The 19,244-nt window shown below is 40.5% G+C and overlaps 1 protein-coding gene across 1 annotated transcript in view; it reads right to left on the minus strand.

The window, feature by feature from the left end:
* Positions 1-19,244, minus strand: part of ARHGAP28 (Rho GTPase activating protein 28) — a 73,288-nt gene that overhangs the window by 28,767 nt on the left and 25,277 nt on the right. The window contains exon 2 of the mRNA XM_009284106.1: positions 2,247-2,449. Coding sequence (XP_009282381.1) covers positions 2,247-2,449 — 203 coding nt within the window. The remainder of the gene's footprint in view (positions 1-2,246; positions 2,450-19,244) is intronic.

Here is a 19,244-nt window from a genome sequence, read left to right on the forward strand (position 1 = left end):
CTTGTATCACTTGTTATGATCTTCTCTTCTTTCTTGACTGTAGTTACTAATGTCAACAGACTAAGTGTGCTGATGTCTTCCCCTTGCACATGTGGTCTGGCAAAAAACCAGCTGTGTGGTTTCAACAGTATCAGTGATGCCTGGCTGCTATCACCCTTTGGTTTCCTTCTTATGGATTCTGCATCTCTTCCTCTCAAAGACATCTCAAAAGGGTGATGAATATTTATTTTTATTTTGCCCTGAGGACTTCTACGTTGATTTTCAGTGTTTTGATTCTCGACAAGGAGTATTATCCTATTAGGAGCTTAATAGAACTCACTATTATTTCCAAGATTTATAATCCTAGACTGAATATATTCCTGAAGTTAATAACTAGAACAAGCACTGCCTGGTTGTGTGAGGGTGTATGCAATATATATGTGTTTAAAACAACAGTATGAAGGTAGATGAAGTGTGGACATGTATTGCATTTTACCTTGCAGTCTCTTTTTTAATTCAGGACAGAGGGGAAAAAATCAATGCAATGTGATGAAGTGTAATCAGACAAAGGGTAACGTGGGACTACAGCAGAATTTGCACTGTTGTGAAGATTTAGCTCAGCAGTGATGAAACTGATGGAAAAGTTTCTGAGAACGTGGAAAATGGGCTCCTGTATTGCCTTGTCCTACTAACTTATCCAGCTTGGTAACTCACAGATATGTGACAGTCCCCTGACCGTGCAGACAAGTCAGGGACACCCAGTTCACACTGACAATTGCATGAAGGAGACACCAAGAGATTCACAATCTCTTTCTGGGGTCTCTACGCTAGAGAGCATGATCAGACAGGAATTTTCCCAATAAGGTCAAACTGATTGAGGCAGACTGCTTTTCTGCCTTCCCATAACAATAACCATAAAGTTTCAATGTTACAACTTGATTTATTTTTATTTGAGACCACAGGCCAGCACAAAGAACTGCAGTTTGGATTTAAGCTGCCAGACCATAGCCCTCATAGCACACTGAGACTTCTGGTGAACGGAGGTCTTCTTTTGCTTCCAGGAGAGCCCTACCTGGAACTAGTGAGTGGGAGGTGTTCCCCATGGAAATGGTACATGGTTGGAGCTAGACAACTCTGTGTGGGATACTTATCATGACTGGTTACATATTTGGTTGCTTAATAAAGTAGCACCCTTTCCCCCTTTTCACCCTTCCTCCTGGTTGCAGAATTAATGACATCCCATTGCACATCAAGGTAAGAAAAATACATCGTCACTCATGTTAATAATTGTATGGAAAGAACACACCATTGTTTCCAAATCTATCCCTAGATCAGTAGTTACCAGACTAGTGGCCATGATCCACAAAAGGGTTGCAGCAGTTACCAGTGGGTCATGACCTCAAAAGAAATTTGGTTTCATCCCATAGTAACACCTGATATTTTGTGTTGCACAATATAATGCATGTGTAAGTCAGGTCATAATTGGGAAAAAAATGAGAACTGCTGTTCTAGATGTTATCAAATCATCTAACACAAAGCTGCATTGCAACAAGCTAGTGCAGACTATTACATGTTTTTCCAAATACATTATGAAAAAGGAGAGGGGGAAATGTTAAGGTAACAGAATAAGGTAGTAATACCTTCAGCATAATTTGTATGTGATGAATGAATTTTGACAAGTGGGGAGTCTGAATGATGTAGGCAGCCTTATATTAAGACTTACCTCTAATGTCTCCTTGAATTATATCTAAATCGCGCAATCATCTCGGAGAAACAGGCAGTTATCAAATTTCTGATAGCAGCAAACAATATCTAACCAAAAACTGCTTCAAGACTTTCATAACTTCTGCATTATATCCTACCGAAAGCCAGAAAGCTGAAAATTCCAGTAGACTAAATGAACTTTTTGGTCCTTTTATATGTTTTGGTCTATTTTATTTAATGCTGGAGATGAAGTTTTCATTTAGTGCCTCTCTTTTCCGAATTACACCACATCTGTCCTCCTGAAGTACAAATAAAATTGGTGCAAAAAAACCTACTTCAGAAGTCAGTTACCAGCCCCAGTGCATAAACCAGATTGAATTGTTGTTCCTTTCCAGTGATCTCTCGTACATTGACTGTGACATTCAGAAGTAGAGTTACAATAATCATAGACCCAGCCTAGCACTCTTGCTTGTACTGGATGACAGTAGGAAGGAGACCAGGGCATCACTAAAGAGACGAGGCAAAGCCAAGGTGTGAGGAAGAAGTGGTGTTTGTGTGCTCACCATCAGCAGGTCTGAACTCCAGGAGTGTTGCTTCTTCAGATCCATCTTCACTGCTCTCCTTGATGCTCTCCACTTCGCACCAGAAGTCCTCCATGGAGGTACTGTCCATGGAGGCCTGTGAGTTGGAGCGACTGAATGCAGGAGGAGGTGCCGACTCGTTGGAAAGCATCCTGTTAATTCTTCGACAACGAGGGAGAGACTTTCTGAAAAGAGACAGAGATGAAAATAAAAATAGTCTATCTTTCTTTCATGCTAATTTGTACCATGCAGACAAAGCACGCAACTAGGGCTTCAACCGTGACTGTACCGGGGAGCAGGGAACAAGATGTTGGAGGCAAAGTGCACAGTTCTGGTGGTCTTCATGATCTCTGTTGCTCATAACAGTTATGGCTGGAAATTTGTTTTGTATCTAATAATTTATCTCTTTAATATCCTTTAGTGTTTTCTGCCATAGACGGGGACTCAGGAGATGCAATTTCTATTTCTAAAACTGATACCCATCTAATGAGACATTGGAAAAGTATTTTAACTTCCTTGTGCCTCAGTTTCTCTTTCTATCCCTTCCTGTTTTGCTTACTGGCTGAAAAGCCTCAGTGCAAACTTCTTTGGGGAAAAATAATCAGACTTGGGAACCATGAAATATTTTACAAACTCATCTTGGCTCCAGAAAAGAATTAAAAACTTGAAATATATTAATTCAGAAGAATAATTACCTTTTTCTTTTGGAAATCCTTTAAAAAATAATCCATTTTAAAAAAGAAATTAAAATAAATGAAATCTTAACAAAATTTGTCTTTGAAATGAAATAGTATGTTTTAGGCCAAGCAGAAGGTTTTGATCACAGTTTAAAAGAAAATTATGATTCACTAAAACTCAAATTTCAAGTTACGATTCAATACAGTGATGCAATCAAAAAAAAGGTTCCTTACTCCTTTGTTCTTGTCTTTTCTCACTGTAAATTCTTGCAACTGAAGACAGTTATACAAATTCATACAAAATCTTATAAAATACCCACCACAATAGTCTTGTCTGTCTTTACTCTTTCACATTATGATGATTGCAATACTGCAAGCAGCTTTTGTAAGTGTAATTACAGTAGTTACAGTAAATAGTAATAATAACCACAACAATATTTGTACAAAGGAGTCAGGAGGTAACGTAATTATGGCAGAGAGCTAGACTACAGGAATTAATGGAAAATTCTGTCATAGGGTCTTCTGGCCTTCACTTATCTGAATTAATTCAAATGCAGTTTCCCTTTCTCTTCCTTTTCTTTATGGCATCATCCTGCCAACAGGCCTTTGTTTAAAACCACAGGCATCACTTTTACTCCACTGAAAAAAAGATACTTCCTTTTCAGTATTTCCCTCCTTGTCAACATTTTCGTAATGGATGTATAAACAATATATTATTTAATAAAGCTGACTGGATGTGCTTTTCCCCCTTTGTGCTGCTACCTCTGCTGCATCCCCCTCGTCAGCGAAGGGCTGGCTGCTTCCCTGAGGTTCCTGGAGCCTCCTCGCTTCGTCTGGGTGGTCCCAGGCAATTCTTTCTGGGTTAGGTGTGAGCCCTAGGTTGGGGAGCAGTGGTGGAAACAATGGAGCACAACAAATCCAGCTGTGGACATTATCAGTGTTTTAAAAAGGCAAAGCTCAGGCCTTTGCCCCTTTTTGAACACACAGAGGTGTCATACAGATGATTCAGCTGCCAAACCTGCCCGTGTGCTCTTGGTCAGCTGCTGGGAAGCAAAGCTTTCTGATGGGTGACAGTATTTCAGCAGAAGAAAATGTACTATGGTGCCGTGGAGACACATCCTCCAGGAAGAGAAGTGCTATCTTCAGTGTTTCTATCCTTTTTTTCCTCATAAACAGCAAATGATTGTTTGCTTTTAAACATAGCACTGAAACTGTTATTGTTTTAATTAGAACAAGACACAGTCACCAAATCTGAGAAGAATTTGTGACACAAGTGTGGTTAAAGCTATTTGAGTGCTTTCCATGTAGCTCTCCCTCTGGGGAGACACGAGTGTTTCAGTCGGCTTTTGTTTGCAAAGCCTCAGATGACTGGGGTACCTGACAAATCATAATTACTGGAATTATGTATCTGGATTCACCTCTCTCTCTTCCCTGCATCAGCATCAGCAAGGAAAAAAAAAATAATGCAAGTCTCACAGGACTTAAATATCATGAGTTAATACTGAACCAAGTGTCCCCAAGCAGAGTTTTTAACCAGCAGAAGCAGAACCCCTGAGAAGCAGCCAAAACCCCCCATGTCTTCAGCTGGGAGCTGGTGGGGACAGGGGAAACAGCTCCCGCCAGCCAATTGCTTACTGCTGTGAAAAGTGGCGCTCTTTTGTTTAAAAGGTGATAATGAACACAAATAAGGAAAAAGGCAAAACTTCCTGGCACTCTAATGGCATTTGGGGCCCCTTTTCACCGGGCGTTGTACAAGCAGAGAGAAACGCCAAGGCTTGGTGTCAGGCATGCAGCGGGTGCCCATCATCTTGCCCCAGCCTGTCTCTCCCTGGCCTCCTCTTTATCTCGGGGCTCTGCCTGAGACCCCCACGCTGCTGCCCACTGAGCAATTCATAACCCTGCTTAGTATAAACCTTTGTGAAAAATAAGTCCCTACATCTGCTATATAACACAGCCCAGAGCTCCCACACCAGCAATCGTAGGAAGAAATGCTCTCGCTGGTCTGGAATCAGACACGTGCTGGGATGAGAAGAGGGCTTTTTTCCTGATAGCATTGCTGGCTCCCATCATTTAGTCATGGTCAGGGAATTTAAACATTTCCTGCCCTCCCAGTGTGAATCTTGACCATGACCCTTGTGCTCTTCACGCACCACACCAGACTGATCCTTGGGCTTTGACTCCATCAGCACTTCAGCTAGCTCAAACCAAAGCTTTTAATTTCACCATATTAGGAAGAAAGAGGCTTGGTGGGTTGTTTCTTTTCTCCCCACAGTGATTATGCTATTTTGTAATATTACCATACCAAAAAGCTAAATGCAAAACAGACCACGTAGCATGGCAACAACTGCTGTGACAACCAGCTTTACCAAATACGTCTAAGGTTCCTGGGTAATTAACGTGCGTTTACAACAATATTAAAAGTACAGAGCTTATTTGGAAAATCAGCTGAACAAACTCTCCTGAGAACCTCATATCTGAGGCTTGTTATCTCAGCCCGGATTAAATCAAGCTGTGTAAAATTCCTGTAACAAGAAAGGTTAGACAGAGGTGCTTTATCCTTATTGGTAAACAGCTGAAGCTTGCTTCCAGGTGGTCTGGTACAAACCTTCTGCAATTATTCTGAGTCTGCCTATTAAAAGCTCATGTGTTTGAAAAGACCTCCAGCTGCCGTTTTGACCCATATACCTGTGGCTTTTGTCCTGGAGGAAGTGGTCTTGCTTTTATGTGATAATGGCTGTTGTCTCCATTTCCTCCAGCCAAAGCTGCTCAAAACAGTTTCAGGAAAAAAAACCAAACCAAACCTACTGAGGAAGCAAAGCATATTCTTCACTGCTTTTAATTCATTCTTGAAGGACACTGAATGAGCACTGACTCAGCAAGCTGCCTGCCTGTCTCAGAAATAGCTGAACAAGCCCAGGTTGCCTGTCACCTGGGAACTCTCCTGAAAACCTATGTTCTGGATAGATACCTTTTCCACCCTCAAGTCTTTCTGGCTTGTTTTCACTGCTTTTAATTCATTCTTGAAGGACACTGAATGAGCACTGACTCAGCAAGCTGCCTGCCTGTCTCAGAAATAGCTGAACAAGCCCAGGTTGCCTGTCACCTGGGAACTCTCCTAGCAGAAAACCTATGTTCTGGATACCTTTTCCACCCTCAAGTCTTTCTGGCTTGTTTGCTCTTTTTCTCAGTGTCTGTAGAGAAGTTTACAAGGATAAAATGTTTTCACTAAGCCAAATCTGTTGTTCTTGCAGAAAATTTGAAAACCAGTCTTTTTAGGTAAGCAGCAATCATGAAGCTCATGCTCAGTTTCATTTGTTCCTCACACACACAGGCAGTGGTGAGCTAATCTGAAAGGCTGACTAAATTAAACACAGGAGGGATCTCAGATTCTGGCTTCTTAGATGGAAAATGCTGGGAGAGAGGGACGAACCTTAAGCACTGAGCAAAAATTACAGTGACTGCACTGAACGAGCTGAAATTGTTTTCAGGGTGGAATTAAAAAAAACAACAAAACAAACTACACAGACACAAACCCAAACCCTTGAAAAAGGAAAGAAAAAGAAAGAAGGGAACGGCCAATGTTATCAAAGAACTCCTCTATTACTGGATGTTGGTCACAGAAGAAAGGGTTAAAGAGTTGCAGTAAGGAGAAATATGATGATATCATGTAGAAAGCTTTCTGTGGAAAGATTTTTGCAAAGAAGCAGGGTATTTCTATGGGGCACAAGGAGGCTGATTCAACTGTGTGTGACTCTGGTTTTGCCCTGGTGTATGTTCATAACGCTGATGAAATGCAATAGCAAAACAGGCCCATTGAACCTATATTTTATATTCCGTATATCACTCAGAAGTGTGCTGTTCAGGGTCTGACAGCACACATCGATTTCAGGATAGCCAAGCCAAATCCAATAAGCAATTCTTATCCTATCCCCGAAGTGAAGGTTTGTCAAACCACATGAAGAGCTGGTTCAGTGACACCCAATGATTGCTCACAGGCTGACTAATGATAAAGCCAGGCTTGTGTTTTCAGTTTAATTAAGTAATGGGTGGTAAAGAATCCATAAAACAAACGGGAGCAATAAAGCCATCTTGTAGTTAAAACCAACGCTTAATCCTTGTTTACACAGGGAGACAGGACATCTTACTCTGTGTGTCTTTATGCTTCATTTCATTCAGCAGGTTGTGAACCTGCTTCACCACAATTAGTCACATTTATAGGAACGGGGAAGATGAAGGAAGCAAATTCTCCTGGTCATTTCAGGACTAAGATCCACTTTTTCATATTGCAATCATTCTATCAGTGTAGCCACTTAATCCAATGAAGTCAGTAGTGCCTGAAAACCACAACAGTGGCAGAGTACAGTGTTGTGTCCTGTATCCAGATCTTTCTGTCCTTCAGTTTATCATAATAATTCACCAACTTCTGACAAAAAATAATTACCCACTCTCTGCTCAGCTTTTCCCAAATGTAAAAAAGGGAATGGTAGCTTGCATTGATAGGGAAACAAAATTCATTCCTCTTTATTAAGAACTATATTTTTCTCTGTTCTGAAATGTTAGGAATCAGTCATGTGCCAATATTTCTCTTTTTTTTTTTTAATAAAATAAGTACAAATTCCAGGCAGAGTCCAGCAATTGGAAGTAGTATCTTTGTGCACAGTTCACGGCACAGTTCACTCTTGCCCCAAATATATCTTGTCTTCTGGTTCCTTCCTGGCAACCCTGTTCCAGCACTATTCGCTGTCTGCTTGTTTCCTTCTCTCCATGCTTGGTGGCTTCTGCTCACAGAGAGGGGCATATCTCAGACAATATGCCCCCAACTCTGCCTGCATGCTTCTGTTTCTGATTATCTTGCAGATGTTAGGCAAGTTGTAGGCAGTGGATCCTAAAGTTTCCCTTTTCTTTCTCTAACATCTAGCATAGCAAATATTTAACCTGTCATGCTCATTGATTTCACGGAGGTATCACCCAGCCTCCCTTGTAACAGAGTGTTTGAGTGAGAAGCAGAATAGGATTTTATTTCAGTAATAATTTTCTCATCCTGCTGCCTAGCTGAACTCCAAAATCAGATTAATCTGATTGCTCTTTGTTACAAAGCTGCGTTTTAAAATAAGCTGAGTTATCACATTATTGTATCGGCTAGACTTGAAAACACAGGAATTCAGTACTTTGCATGTCTTTGTATTCTGTCAACTATTAATTTTATTTCTAAAGATGCTTTTCCGTCTCCACAAACATTTTTTGGACCGAAAGGACTTGTTTAATGAATCTTATTATTTAAAGACTTAAAAAAGAAAAGACTTATAAGACTTATAAGATTTAAAGGAATGAAAAGAGTTTCATTTATTTATTTATAACTCATCTGCAACTCATCAAAGTAGTAATAGGAGTTAGGAGATTCAGCTGTAGAGTTTGCATGCCAGCGTTACCTGCCAGCATTTAAAAATGCATTTCACCTTGGGTTCTTCAGCTCTCTCTTATGCAACTTTTTCATAAGTGGTATGGATGTCCCCGGCCTGTAACAAGGGCCACATTGTGACCGCTCTGTGGCTGAGCGTGGAGATTGCAGAAGAATCTCTCTCTGTTTGTGCGTTTCAATGTGAGGGCTCTCACAATCAGACCCTTTGAGCTAGGAGAGTGCAGGGAATATACTCTCTAGGTATTGCCTGCTGGCAACGATGACCTTTGGGGACATGACCCAGACCTCTCCTCCACACTGGCAATCGCATCACTTCAGCACTGGCCTGATGCGACAGAGACAGTGCACTACGTGGCTTCAATGCGTCTGTGAAAATCTGAAAGGGACTCTATTTTGTCTTCATTCTCCTAACAAGGCTGTTCCTAAAGGGCAGCAGGGATTCCCAAATGATTAACACTAACAAGAGTACGTTCTGTTAACCATTTTTTTTTCAAGTGAATTGGAAAAGGATTCTTTTCATATAGATTAAGAGGCAGCAGGATAAGCTAGTTTTGAATGCTGAAGACTTAAGGACATGAGCAGATCATGGCAGAGTATGTTAGATGTAATTTTCAATGGGTATGGGCAAGATAAGAAGCATCTGGACATGGCCTACAGCAGGCAAAAGCTGGTTGTGAGCAGCCAGTTTAAACATCTTAAACATTTCCAACACATTTTTATTGCTAGAGGTGACAAATTCTTTTGTTGTGTTAGTGCTTCCTTAAGTCCAATTGCTTTTATATGAAATAAATCCATATATCTAGGGCAGACCAAAGTTTTCCAGGAAGAAACATAGGCATGTGGGCCATGTACTGTGGGCTTAGGAAATCCCGTGCTTCCAGGAAATGTTTGATCTATTGTGCATGTACAGTACAAATGACTTGTGCCTGAGCATTGAACCCAATGAATCTGACAGTTCGCTGTACATATGCCTCAGAGTTGATGAAGGCCTCCAGGAGCGTCGGACTCACCATGCATGCACTGTACGATTTATCCACTCATGTTGAGTAGAGGCCTCCAAAAATTCCAGCTATCTGGCACTCACCCAGAGAGATCGCTAGGTAGCTGAGCACCCCGAAATCCAAGGCAAACCCTTCAAATTCCACCCGGACAGAATTTGAAATCAAGATGTATGATAGCCCTGGATATACTACTATAAGATTACCAGTCCTTGGGATGAATTACTTGGTTAAGCCACACGGTAAGCATGAGGCAGACACATTTCGCTCTGCAGCTTGGTGCAAGCAGCTACCCAGTGTCTTACCCAAAGCAGCAAGCAAAGATGAAGCAGTCACATGAATGAAAAGGAGAGGGGGAAGCACAAGTGCACCAGATCCTGCCTAAACCCTGGTACTGCACAAAGTTTAATGCTGTTCACTGCATTCATTTGGTCCCTCCACAGAGAGCTATCTGTAGGAGCGAGAAAGCTCTCACAAAAGGTGGTGGAAAAGCTGTATTTCTCTTTTGCTTCCTACGTCTCTGGCAGCATCACTTCGAAGGTAAGCAACAGCCCCCGAGGATAGAATCGTCTCAAGCCAGATGGAGTACGTCAGGCCACTATGCACACATGTGTGTGTAACTACAAATACCAAGGAAGCTGGGAGAAGGAAGGTAATGTGCAGACTGATCCAGAATCTTCTCTCACAATAAAATTGATAAGCCTTTGCCAGCAACTCACACTTAGCCAGAGTCGTTATTTATAACACAACAGGATACAGTTAAAACTGCAGGAAATGCACAGGTTTGAGAGCTCAGATGAGGCTTAAATCATTCAACAAGCAAAGAAGCAAACCAAGCCAAACCCATGGGGGATGTAAACTGGACAGCGTTAAAAGATTTTTCGCTCTAGAGTCACAAACTAGATTTTCTAAAGAAAAAGAAATATTAAAATACTCATCAGGCACGATGAAACACTGAAACATAAGGGGTCAAACTTTCTACAGCTTTCAGTACAGCTGCTAACATTGCCTGCATTTATGTGGCAATTGTGGAAGAATATATACTTATTTTTATTTTAGATCATTCTAAAGGAGCTATCCTTTCAACTAGCATGATTATTATCATTAAGGAACTCACAGTATTTATAGGACTTTGTCTCTCTGAAACACTTCAAAAGACAAATTCAGTCATTTTGTTGAATTAAGGTAACAACATAAAGAACTGGACCATACTATCTACTGGAAGGCATCTAATGCAACTACATACATTGCAAAAGTAAGCTCTTTAAGTTCCTGACATAATCAATGAAGGGAGGCAGATACTTTTAGAGAGTGAACACGTAAACTAAACAGGAGCTCTAAGTCATGCAATATATCTTTGAAGTTTTCTTTTGCTTAGCTTTAAGTGAACTCCAGCTGTTACTTTCTCCCTTCCTATAATTAATGCACCCTTTTAAGTAAATGTCACCACTCCACCCGTTACATTTTTTTCCAAAGGATTCAGGACCTAAGCAAACAAGCAGTACTTATTTTCATGAGATATTGCGTTTTCCTTTAAATGTGTTAAAGGAATGGTTATCGGTTACCCTGCAATTCATGAGAAAACATTTTGAATGTTGTGCTTAATAGCATTCACAGGACTGGACTGAAGTAATGTAAAGCAACACATTGAACTATTAAATCGAAGCAACACACAATTTTTAAAGCAATTTTATTGAAAAAAATGCTTATGTGGTGAAGATACTGTTAAATCTTTCAACAGAGTGAGGAGCAACATCACATAGTCATTATAAAAATCCTGGATCTGTTTCTCAGATAGTTATAAACTGTTACGACCCCACTGGCTTAATTTATCCCTTACGTTTAAATTCAGAACATCCTTCTTTGTGGTACTGCTAATGTTGAAGTTATTACAAATCACAAAAATTTCATGAGCAAATGTACTTCTCACCATTTAGATTTTTCTCGGCAGCTCAGGGTTGGCTGTCAGGCAATTCTGAACCCTCGTCTTGTATTTTCCATGGCCTGTTGTACTTTGTAGCATACTGAATCAGTCAGAAGGAATGAAAAATTTGCTGGAAAATGCTGTAGCCAAATAAAAATCAAGATGTGCACATAATTGTATTTTTTGCCACCCAAGCACATTGGTAAAGATTGTATGAGTTACTTTGGAAAGAGTCCCAAATTTGTTGAATAGACTGTTCTTTTGTTAATGAGGCTGCTTAATAAAGCAGTGTAGATGAAGAATGTACACTGAATAAAGCAATGCAGATGAATCTTGGAGAATATCTCAAAGCGCTATGTTCCTATTTTTACCTGAAGAAAAATGGTTATGCATCAGTTGTAAACTGATGGAAAGCACATCAACGTGGAAACTACGGAAAAACAGATTTTTAGCACATTGTCTGTTGATTATTCTTGTCAATGCCCAGAACAGACTGCGACTTTATTCTGGATGACTTGAGGCAAGATGAGACCTCATCTCTACCCTTCCATCTCTCCATCTGCAGCCAATCCCGAACCCTGCCTCTTCCCCTTCCTTTTCCATTTTCCAGAAAGCAAGTGCTGCTGGGCTGGGTGGGAGCCTCGTGTAGAGGTGGAGCGAGCAGGGAAGCTGGTAAGGGCTCTGTGCAGAGAGGAGGTGATACCAGTGTGGCACAGGGGGACCTGACACACGGGGCAAGGGATGGGTGTTGCAGCTGATGGGTGTGTTCCCACATGTTTCTCCAACAGCCTGTGACCGTCATATCTCCTTATCAGAAGAAGTCACACACCAGCCTCTCTCTCCATCCAGTTCTAAATATTTACAAAAAGCTCAGAGTCAAAGCAACTATGGTACTTTACATTCTAAAAGAAATAAACTACTAAAAAATCCCAAACCGCTAGGCAATATTAACAGAGGTAAATCCTCTTGTCTCTGCTGAAGCCAATAGAAGTTTTGCTAATGCGGTGCACATTTCACCTTCAAGCTTTAAAAAGCAAGCTATATTAGAATAGATTTTTGACCAACATTTTTGAGGGAAACAATGAACAACTAATTTCTTGCTAACTCACTCGTCTTCTTTTTGGTCAAGATTTTAGGGTGTTTCACTCACTTTAAAATTAAATAGCAGTATATTATTTGGTAACCTCTCCCATTCAGGACACCAATAACTGTACAAGCGTAATTGTGTAAGCATAAAGCTGAATTTAATGCAGGAGCTGGTAGAAGACTCCTGTTGGAGATTGGTCTAGAGAGTTTTAATTTATAATGTAGGTACAGAAATGTGTTGGCAAGAGCCTCTTGAGTTGCCAGATGATACTAGTAACATTACCAGTACTAGGAAAGGTCATGGTGAGACGATGGGAGATGTAACCATAAGAAAGGACCGAGCAGAGCTGGAGATGAAGAACGGAAGCTTAAATTTGATGGAGACAAACACAACAGACAGGGAACACCAAGTAGAAGATCACAGGTCTCCAAAGAGCAGACATTCCCATTTTTTGAGGAATCAATGGACCACAAAATCAAATTTAGTTTATTATATTCTCAGGTCTTCAACAGAGGAATGAAGAAGGAAAGGAAAAAACAATGCATATTCTTATACTTTGGCTATTCAATTCTAATCAATGGGGTAAAAAAGATTTTCTGTGATCTTAAAGTGATTTCTAGGCTTGTGCTAAAGAGATAGAGGGAACATCTTCATGAGAATTTTCAAGGCAACACACTAAATTTCAAATTGTATTTTTCTAGTTTGTGCTCAAATGTTTGTACTACGTGCCTGTGAAAAACATGAACTTTCTATGTAAGGAGCCAAACGGATCAGCGATGCTTCCAAACCACTTGAACTCCAGTGAGAGCTGGAAATTTTTGACTAGGTTACATTTCTTTACAATGCCCATAAAAAAGGCAAATAACAGAATAAGAAAAATCACCTTTTACATGGGAATACTAGTACATGATGCACAGCAGCTTTCCAGTTTCCTTCAACTACCTTTTTTTTCTCCCGCTTATTTTATTTTAGAGGTTTATCTCAAATATTTCATCTATGAGCACTCTGAGGGAAGCTGCAGCATGCCAGGTATTTCAAAACTAACTTTTCAAATATACTGCAGCTCGTGAAGCTCTTGGAGCTAGAGAGACCACTAATATTTACAAAACATGGTGCCGTTGTCCACAGTTCCTCAGTGATATGAGTAATTCTGAATCCTACAAGCAGCCATGCTGAAGCCAGCCAAATTACTCCTGTGCATAGGATTTGGAAGTTTAAATGTCTTAATATTGACACTGGGGGAGTCAGAGGTAGCTCTTGGAAATCTCTGAGGAAAATGGGCTCACGTTGGAGGGAATTATTCAAGGCTCAGAAGATGTAGAGGGACAATATTATAATACAATATTATAATATTATATTGGCTTCAAGCATCTTAACATAGGTACAAAATGTCCATTCATGTTCTCCTGGGAAGCAGAAACCCTAGATGGCCCAGAACCATGCTAGGAAGTTCTACAGCAACTTTGTAGACATCATGTATTACAGGAAGGGATTACTCTTGGCTGGTTTTTTAGTTTTTAATTTTTTTTTTTTTTTTTAAAAGGCTGTTTTGACAGTTACTAATTTGTTCTGGTTTGTTCTAAGCTGTTCTGGGTTTGCACCAGGTCACACCGGGAGAGTGGAAAGAGGACTTTGGAGAATTGCCTCTTTAAGCTGTGTTTAGTTCTCCTCAGTCACAGCTAGGAATCTGAACCCAGATACCAAATCATCATGTGGTGGATAGTAACAACAGAATCAAGAATTTGGTAACTACTAAACACCCCACCCACCCCTTGTAGCATTTAATTAACTATATGGGCAAGAGCTAATTCCTCATAAGAGGACCATGGAGACATTGTCAAATAAGAATTACAGAGGGAGGTAAAGCAACATCTCTAAAATCACACAGATGTTTTGCCACAGAAGAGGGTTAAAAATACAAGAGCTAGTTCGTGACTTAAAGCTATGGTACACTGTGAGTAATAGAACCGCTAATCTTTTGTAAGTCCTGCAGAGCTTGGCCAAAGTTTCTAACTGAGCTTTGTCAGCCCTGTACATATTCTTGGCTGGATAGCCTCTAAAAAGTAATTAATATTGCTTTACAAACGTAGTATTCATGTTTGAAAGCTCACATGTTCACATCAAATGAGTACGACTAAGCTGTTGTTGTGCCCTCTGTCGTGGTGAGTACATGCTCCTCTTCCCACTCCTGCCTAGATAACAGCCATGATCCATGATAGGGGGTGAAGATTCACAGGGCATTCATCCATCGTCTAATGATCGTGTTAGATCTTTCACTGTGCAGGCACTTTATGAATGTTGTGAAGCTGTAATGCTATCCTTCCCACGAGGACACTGAATTACTTATCCATGCTTTTGATATAATGCATCTTGGCTGAACTGTTGCAGCTCTCTCGCTCTGGAAGATTTCCAGTCAAAGGCTATATTTACGTCAGTTACAATTGATTCAAAATGCTTCCACGGGAACTTGAACAGGCTAACACATCTTCACGAGTTTAATCCAAACCAGAGACGATAGATGGCTTTCCAGTAAAACGGGAATAATCATGCTTGTACCTCTAGTTCTTTGGTTTGAGTTGGTATCCCTGGTTGATATTCAGACACTGCTTGGACCAGTATCTTTTCTGGACTTCCAGGTGACTACAGATTATGCTTCCAAAAGGGACTTAGGAGGGCGGTCACCTAACTCCCATTTTCAGAAAAGACTGAAGGATTCAGGAGCACAAACCCTGTGGACTTACAGGGAGAGTAAATGCTCCTGCGCACAAAGTCAATTTTGAAGGTGGTACTTAGGCTTTTAAGTTACAGAAGCACTTTTGAAAATTTGCCTTCAACTTAATTGTGTACCATTACACTCTTTGTCCTTGGAGTTCTTTTTCTGTGAGCATTAAGCTTGCCCAGTTTTCTGGGATTTTGACCACCTAAATTCAAGCCTTATCTTTTAAATTTGGCTTTGATTAACACAGCTGTTATTGATTCTTTTGCTTGGCAGGAGTTTCTGCAAGACCACCATAAAGTCAGCCTGTTTGTATTGTACTGTACCGTTAATCTCCTTTTCCTTTATGACATACATACACAATATCCTAAGGGGAAGATTACTACACATATATATGGATTCATACTCACAGATAAATATATATATATGAATACACAACAAAGATGGGAACAAAGGGAGGGAATACTTTAGTAATCTCCTAAAAGCCTTTATTAAAAAGTCTAGATAACACATAAAATGAAATGTTTTGTACGGCATGAACCAGGGGATCAACATTAATTCGTTCCTTAATGGAAGTGTAATTCAAGATAAAAATGGAGCAGACTTTATGCAAAGTAGTTGGAATCATTTGGGTGGGAGAAAGATCTGTCAAATTAAGAGGCTGCTATATCATTATGATCACTTATGCACAACTCACCACCTAAGGTTTTCCAAAATAGTACATTTGAAGAGACTTTCTAATAAAAAGTAATTAAGAGTTGAAGAAAATACAATGTTGCCTGGAGTTGCTAGGTTAATTTTCATCAGAATTTGGTCATTATCTTAAAACAGCATCAACAGCAGAGAATTTCTAGCTATCTAGAAACATCTACATTTCTGTGTCTCACAAAGACTTTCTGAATTAGGAATCACTTTGCAATTGCACTGCAAAGCCCTGCCTGAAAAAGCCCTAACACCCAAGAGTGAGCTCTCTTTTCATTGCATGGACAGGATCACCTTCACTAAGAACAAACAGGAGCAAACCCGGTGATGGGAGATCCCTCAGAATTCTTCCATTCATATGAAAAAGGAGTCACAAAATCACAAAAAGCAGTGTGGACAATCAGTTATGCCAGTAAGCCCTACCTCCCATCCTGACAGAACACTACTGGGACTCCTAATGACACTGTATTTGCTGAAGAAACTCTGTTAGTGCTATGAGTATAACCGTCCAGTAGAAATTTCGCAATAATCCTGCTGATCTGATTCTCTTTTCTAAACAAATCAACCGAGAACCTAAGCAGCGAAAGTCAAATCTCCAGGGATATTAGCTGCCTGGGTTTCCTTTCAGCAAGTCTTCATGTTTGACAAAGGAAAAAGAAAGTACTTGCTCTTTCATCCTGATCAAAGTCAATTAAAATCTATTATGTACTTACTCATCATATTGGACCATGATCATCATATTGTGCTGCTCTGCAGCATCTGATGTCATTTCAGACCTCCCTTTGATCCCCAGTACAGTCCTCGCGCTGCCCCTACGAGGGAATAACAGGGGAAGAAATCCTTGAAAAGTTCTCCCCAAGGCAAGGAGTATTATTTTTGCTGATGGTCATGACCCCAGCTCATGGTATTTTGCTGCAGGCGGACTTTGGAACCGGAAAGGTTGCGCTGGCCATTTCAGTGTGTGCAAACTGCCATAGAGCAAGAACTGCTAAAAGAAACTCCTCAAACACTCCTGGTGTTTGCTGTGAAAGTCTAGAGCTGTGAGCGTCACGCCAGCCGGAGAGAAAACCCCTGGAATCCCTCCGTGAGTGCTGGATTGATGGTCTATTGTCTGCATTTATTTAGACTACATAAACAAACTTCCAGTTTCCTCAAAAAAATGTGGACAAGTCCTAGTTTCCAGCTCCCTTGAGTTTCTCCAGTTTTCATTACTAGGTAAACAGTTTTACCTGCTCTTCACCACCAGCCCCCTGATGCCCTGGATTTTTACCTGGTTACCAGACATAAGCACCTTCGAACTGAAAGTAGCCATTAGAAAGAGCCTGCGCTACCTGCAAATCCCTGCCTGCCAAGTGTACAGATTTGAGCACAATTTGAAAAATGTGGATTAGGATAATGTATTTGTGAATGTAGAAGCACTTTAGCTCATTTAGCTGTGTAATCTGTGTGAACGCATCACTTAAATTGTCAGACCTGGCTTTCCTCCCGTGGAATGATATGTCATAAGTTTCTTCTTTCCTTACAGCTAGGTTTGTATAAAGCTCTGCTTGTGCAGGTTAGAGTCTGGTCATGACACTGAGCTGAAATACACATAATTATCATAAACATCTATATGACATGAGAAGGCAAAAGCTGAAAAAGGTAAATTTCTGACTCCAAATCAAATGAAAGCAAAAATGGGAAAAACTGTGATTAATCCAATTTTAAGTAAAGATTCTGCTCCCTCTGCAACATTATTCCAGGGGAACATATTTTTAAACAGAATAAATGGTGAGAAAAAATTGTGTTATAACAGAGTATAATTTTCCAGAAGCACACCTTGTTAGTAAAACCTTAAATGGGTTCATGTTAATAGATTCTTGAGGCATATTTGCATATAGCTTGAGTCAATGCAAAATGTGCATATGCCCATCCTGCAGTTGCTTTCGTTTGCACTGTATCCAGTTGTTTTTCTACAGTGGATCTTTTCTTTTTTTTGTCTCCCCCTTTCCTGCCTGGTAAAGCTGGAAAATTCCACTAGTGATAACTCTGACAGCTTGCTCCCCCTCCTGTCGCTCCTCGTTTAAGAAAACAAGAGGGAGTGAGCAGGGTCTGGAAGGCTGAGAAGTTACTCATTTAGTAAATTCTACAAGTCTTACCTCGGAGCAGAATAAAGCCTTGGTGTTATCCTTAAAGAAGCAGAGCAGAATCCTTCTGAAACCCAACTTCTTCATGCTCCTAGTGGCAGTGAGTCCCTCCTCAGCCTACGATCACCAAGTTGCATATTCTGGAAGCTATCTGACAGTCTGTGATAGGATATTCTGCCTCTAGTCATACAAAGGCTGCGGGAACAAAGAGCGGTGGGGCTTCTGGCCCTTGTGGGAAACGGACTGACACTGCTCCATCACTATTTAAAAAGTAGATGCCTTCAGGATAAATCCTCTTAGTGTGTTTTCCTGTTTGTGTCAGAACTTAAACCTTTTATCCATTTCCTAGGAGGAGAAATTAAAAAGTAATCAGCACTAAGCTGCGCTGTAATTCAGGAAAGTCCCTGTAGGGTGGCTCAGAAAAAGACAGAGCCAATTTATGTGTTTTCTGCTAAAGGGATATGAGACACTACCATTAGTGTAATGCAAAAAATCATAAATGACCAGATGCAAATTAATGAGGAGCTCTCTCTGCACGGAGATGGCTGCTCCACCTGGAGCAGAAGCATAGTGCACAACGCCAGCGAGGAAGGAGAAGCGAGCCAGAGTACAGCTGTTAAGAAATCAAATATTTATGGGGAAGCCTTTCGTGCTTTTCCTACAGTGGGATGATCAGTGGGAGGCCTAGATGAATGCTGAAAAAAGCATGCACCGGGTTTTGTATGAACAGTGGCCCAGAATTGGGTTTTGGCCACAAGATAGATTCTGGTGATCAAGTCTTGAAATTTGGGGATGATTTTGACCTGCAGCTGGAGGATGAGGAAACACACTGTTCTGTTAATGCTGTCAAAGGAGCCCTAAGAAATAACTCTTAAGCATGGAAAGCATATGAGATGGTCAAACTTTACTCCCTCCACCAAACCTTTGTTTATCCATTGAAATGCTTAAACTGGCATGTCAAATTTACAGCATTCCTGTCATCATTCCTCCAGCCTGAAATACAGGAGGAGAAGCTGACTTTCTGGTTATAAGCTTTTTGATATCCTTCACTTCCTCCAAGACATGGCTAAAGCCCTTCAGCAGAATAAAGGGAAGAGAAAGCCTGTTATTTAATCAGAACAAGCAGAGAATGAAAGAAAAAAAAAAAAAAAAAAAAAAAAAAAAAAAACTGGGGGGGAAAAAAAACTGGGGGGGAAAAAAAAGAAGGGAAAGGACTTCCTGAATCAGCCACAGATTTCCGAAGGGACAGAAAAGAGCAAAACCAGAAGTGGTTTGGTTTTACAGTTCATCTTGAAATTAAATTTGCTTTATGTTTTAAACTGGACTTAATG

Source organism: Aptenodytes forsteri, unplaced genomic scaffold, assembly GCF_000699145.1.
Source record: "Aptenodytes forsteri isolate BGI_AS27 unplaced genomic scaffold, ASM69914v1 Scaffold229, whole genome shotgun sequence".
Taxonomy (NCBI): domain Eukaryota; kingdom Metazoa; phylum Chordata; class Aves; order Sphenisciformes; family Spheniscidae; genus Aptenodytes; species Aptenodytes forsteri.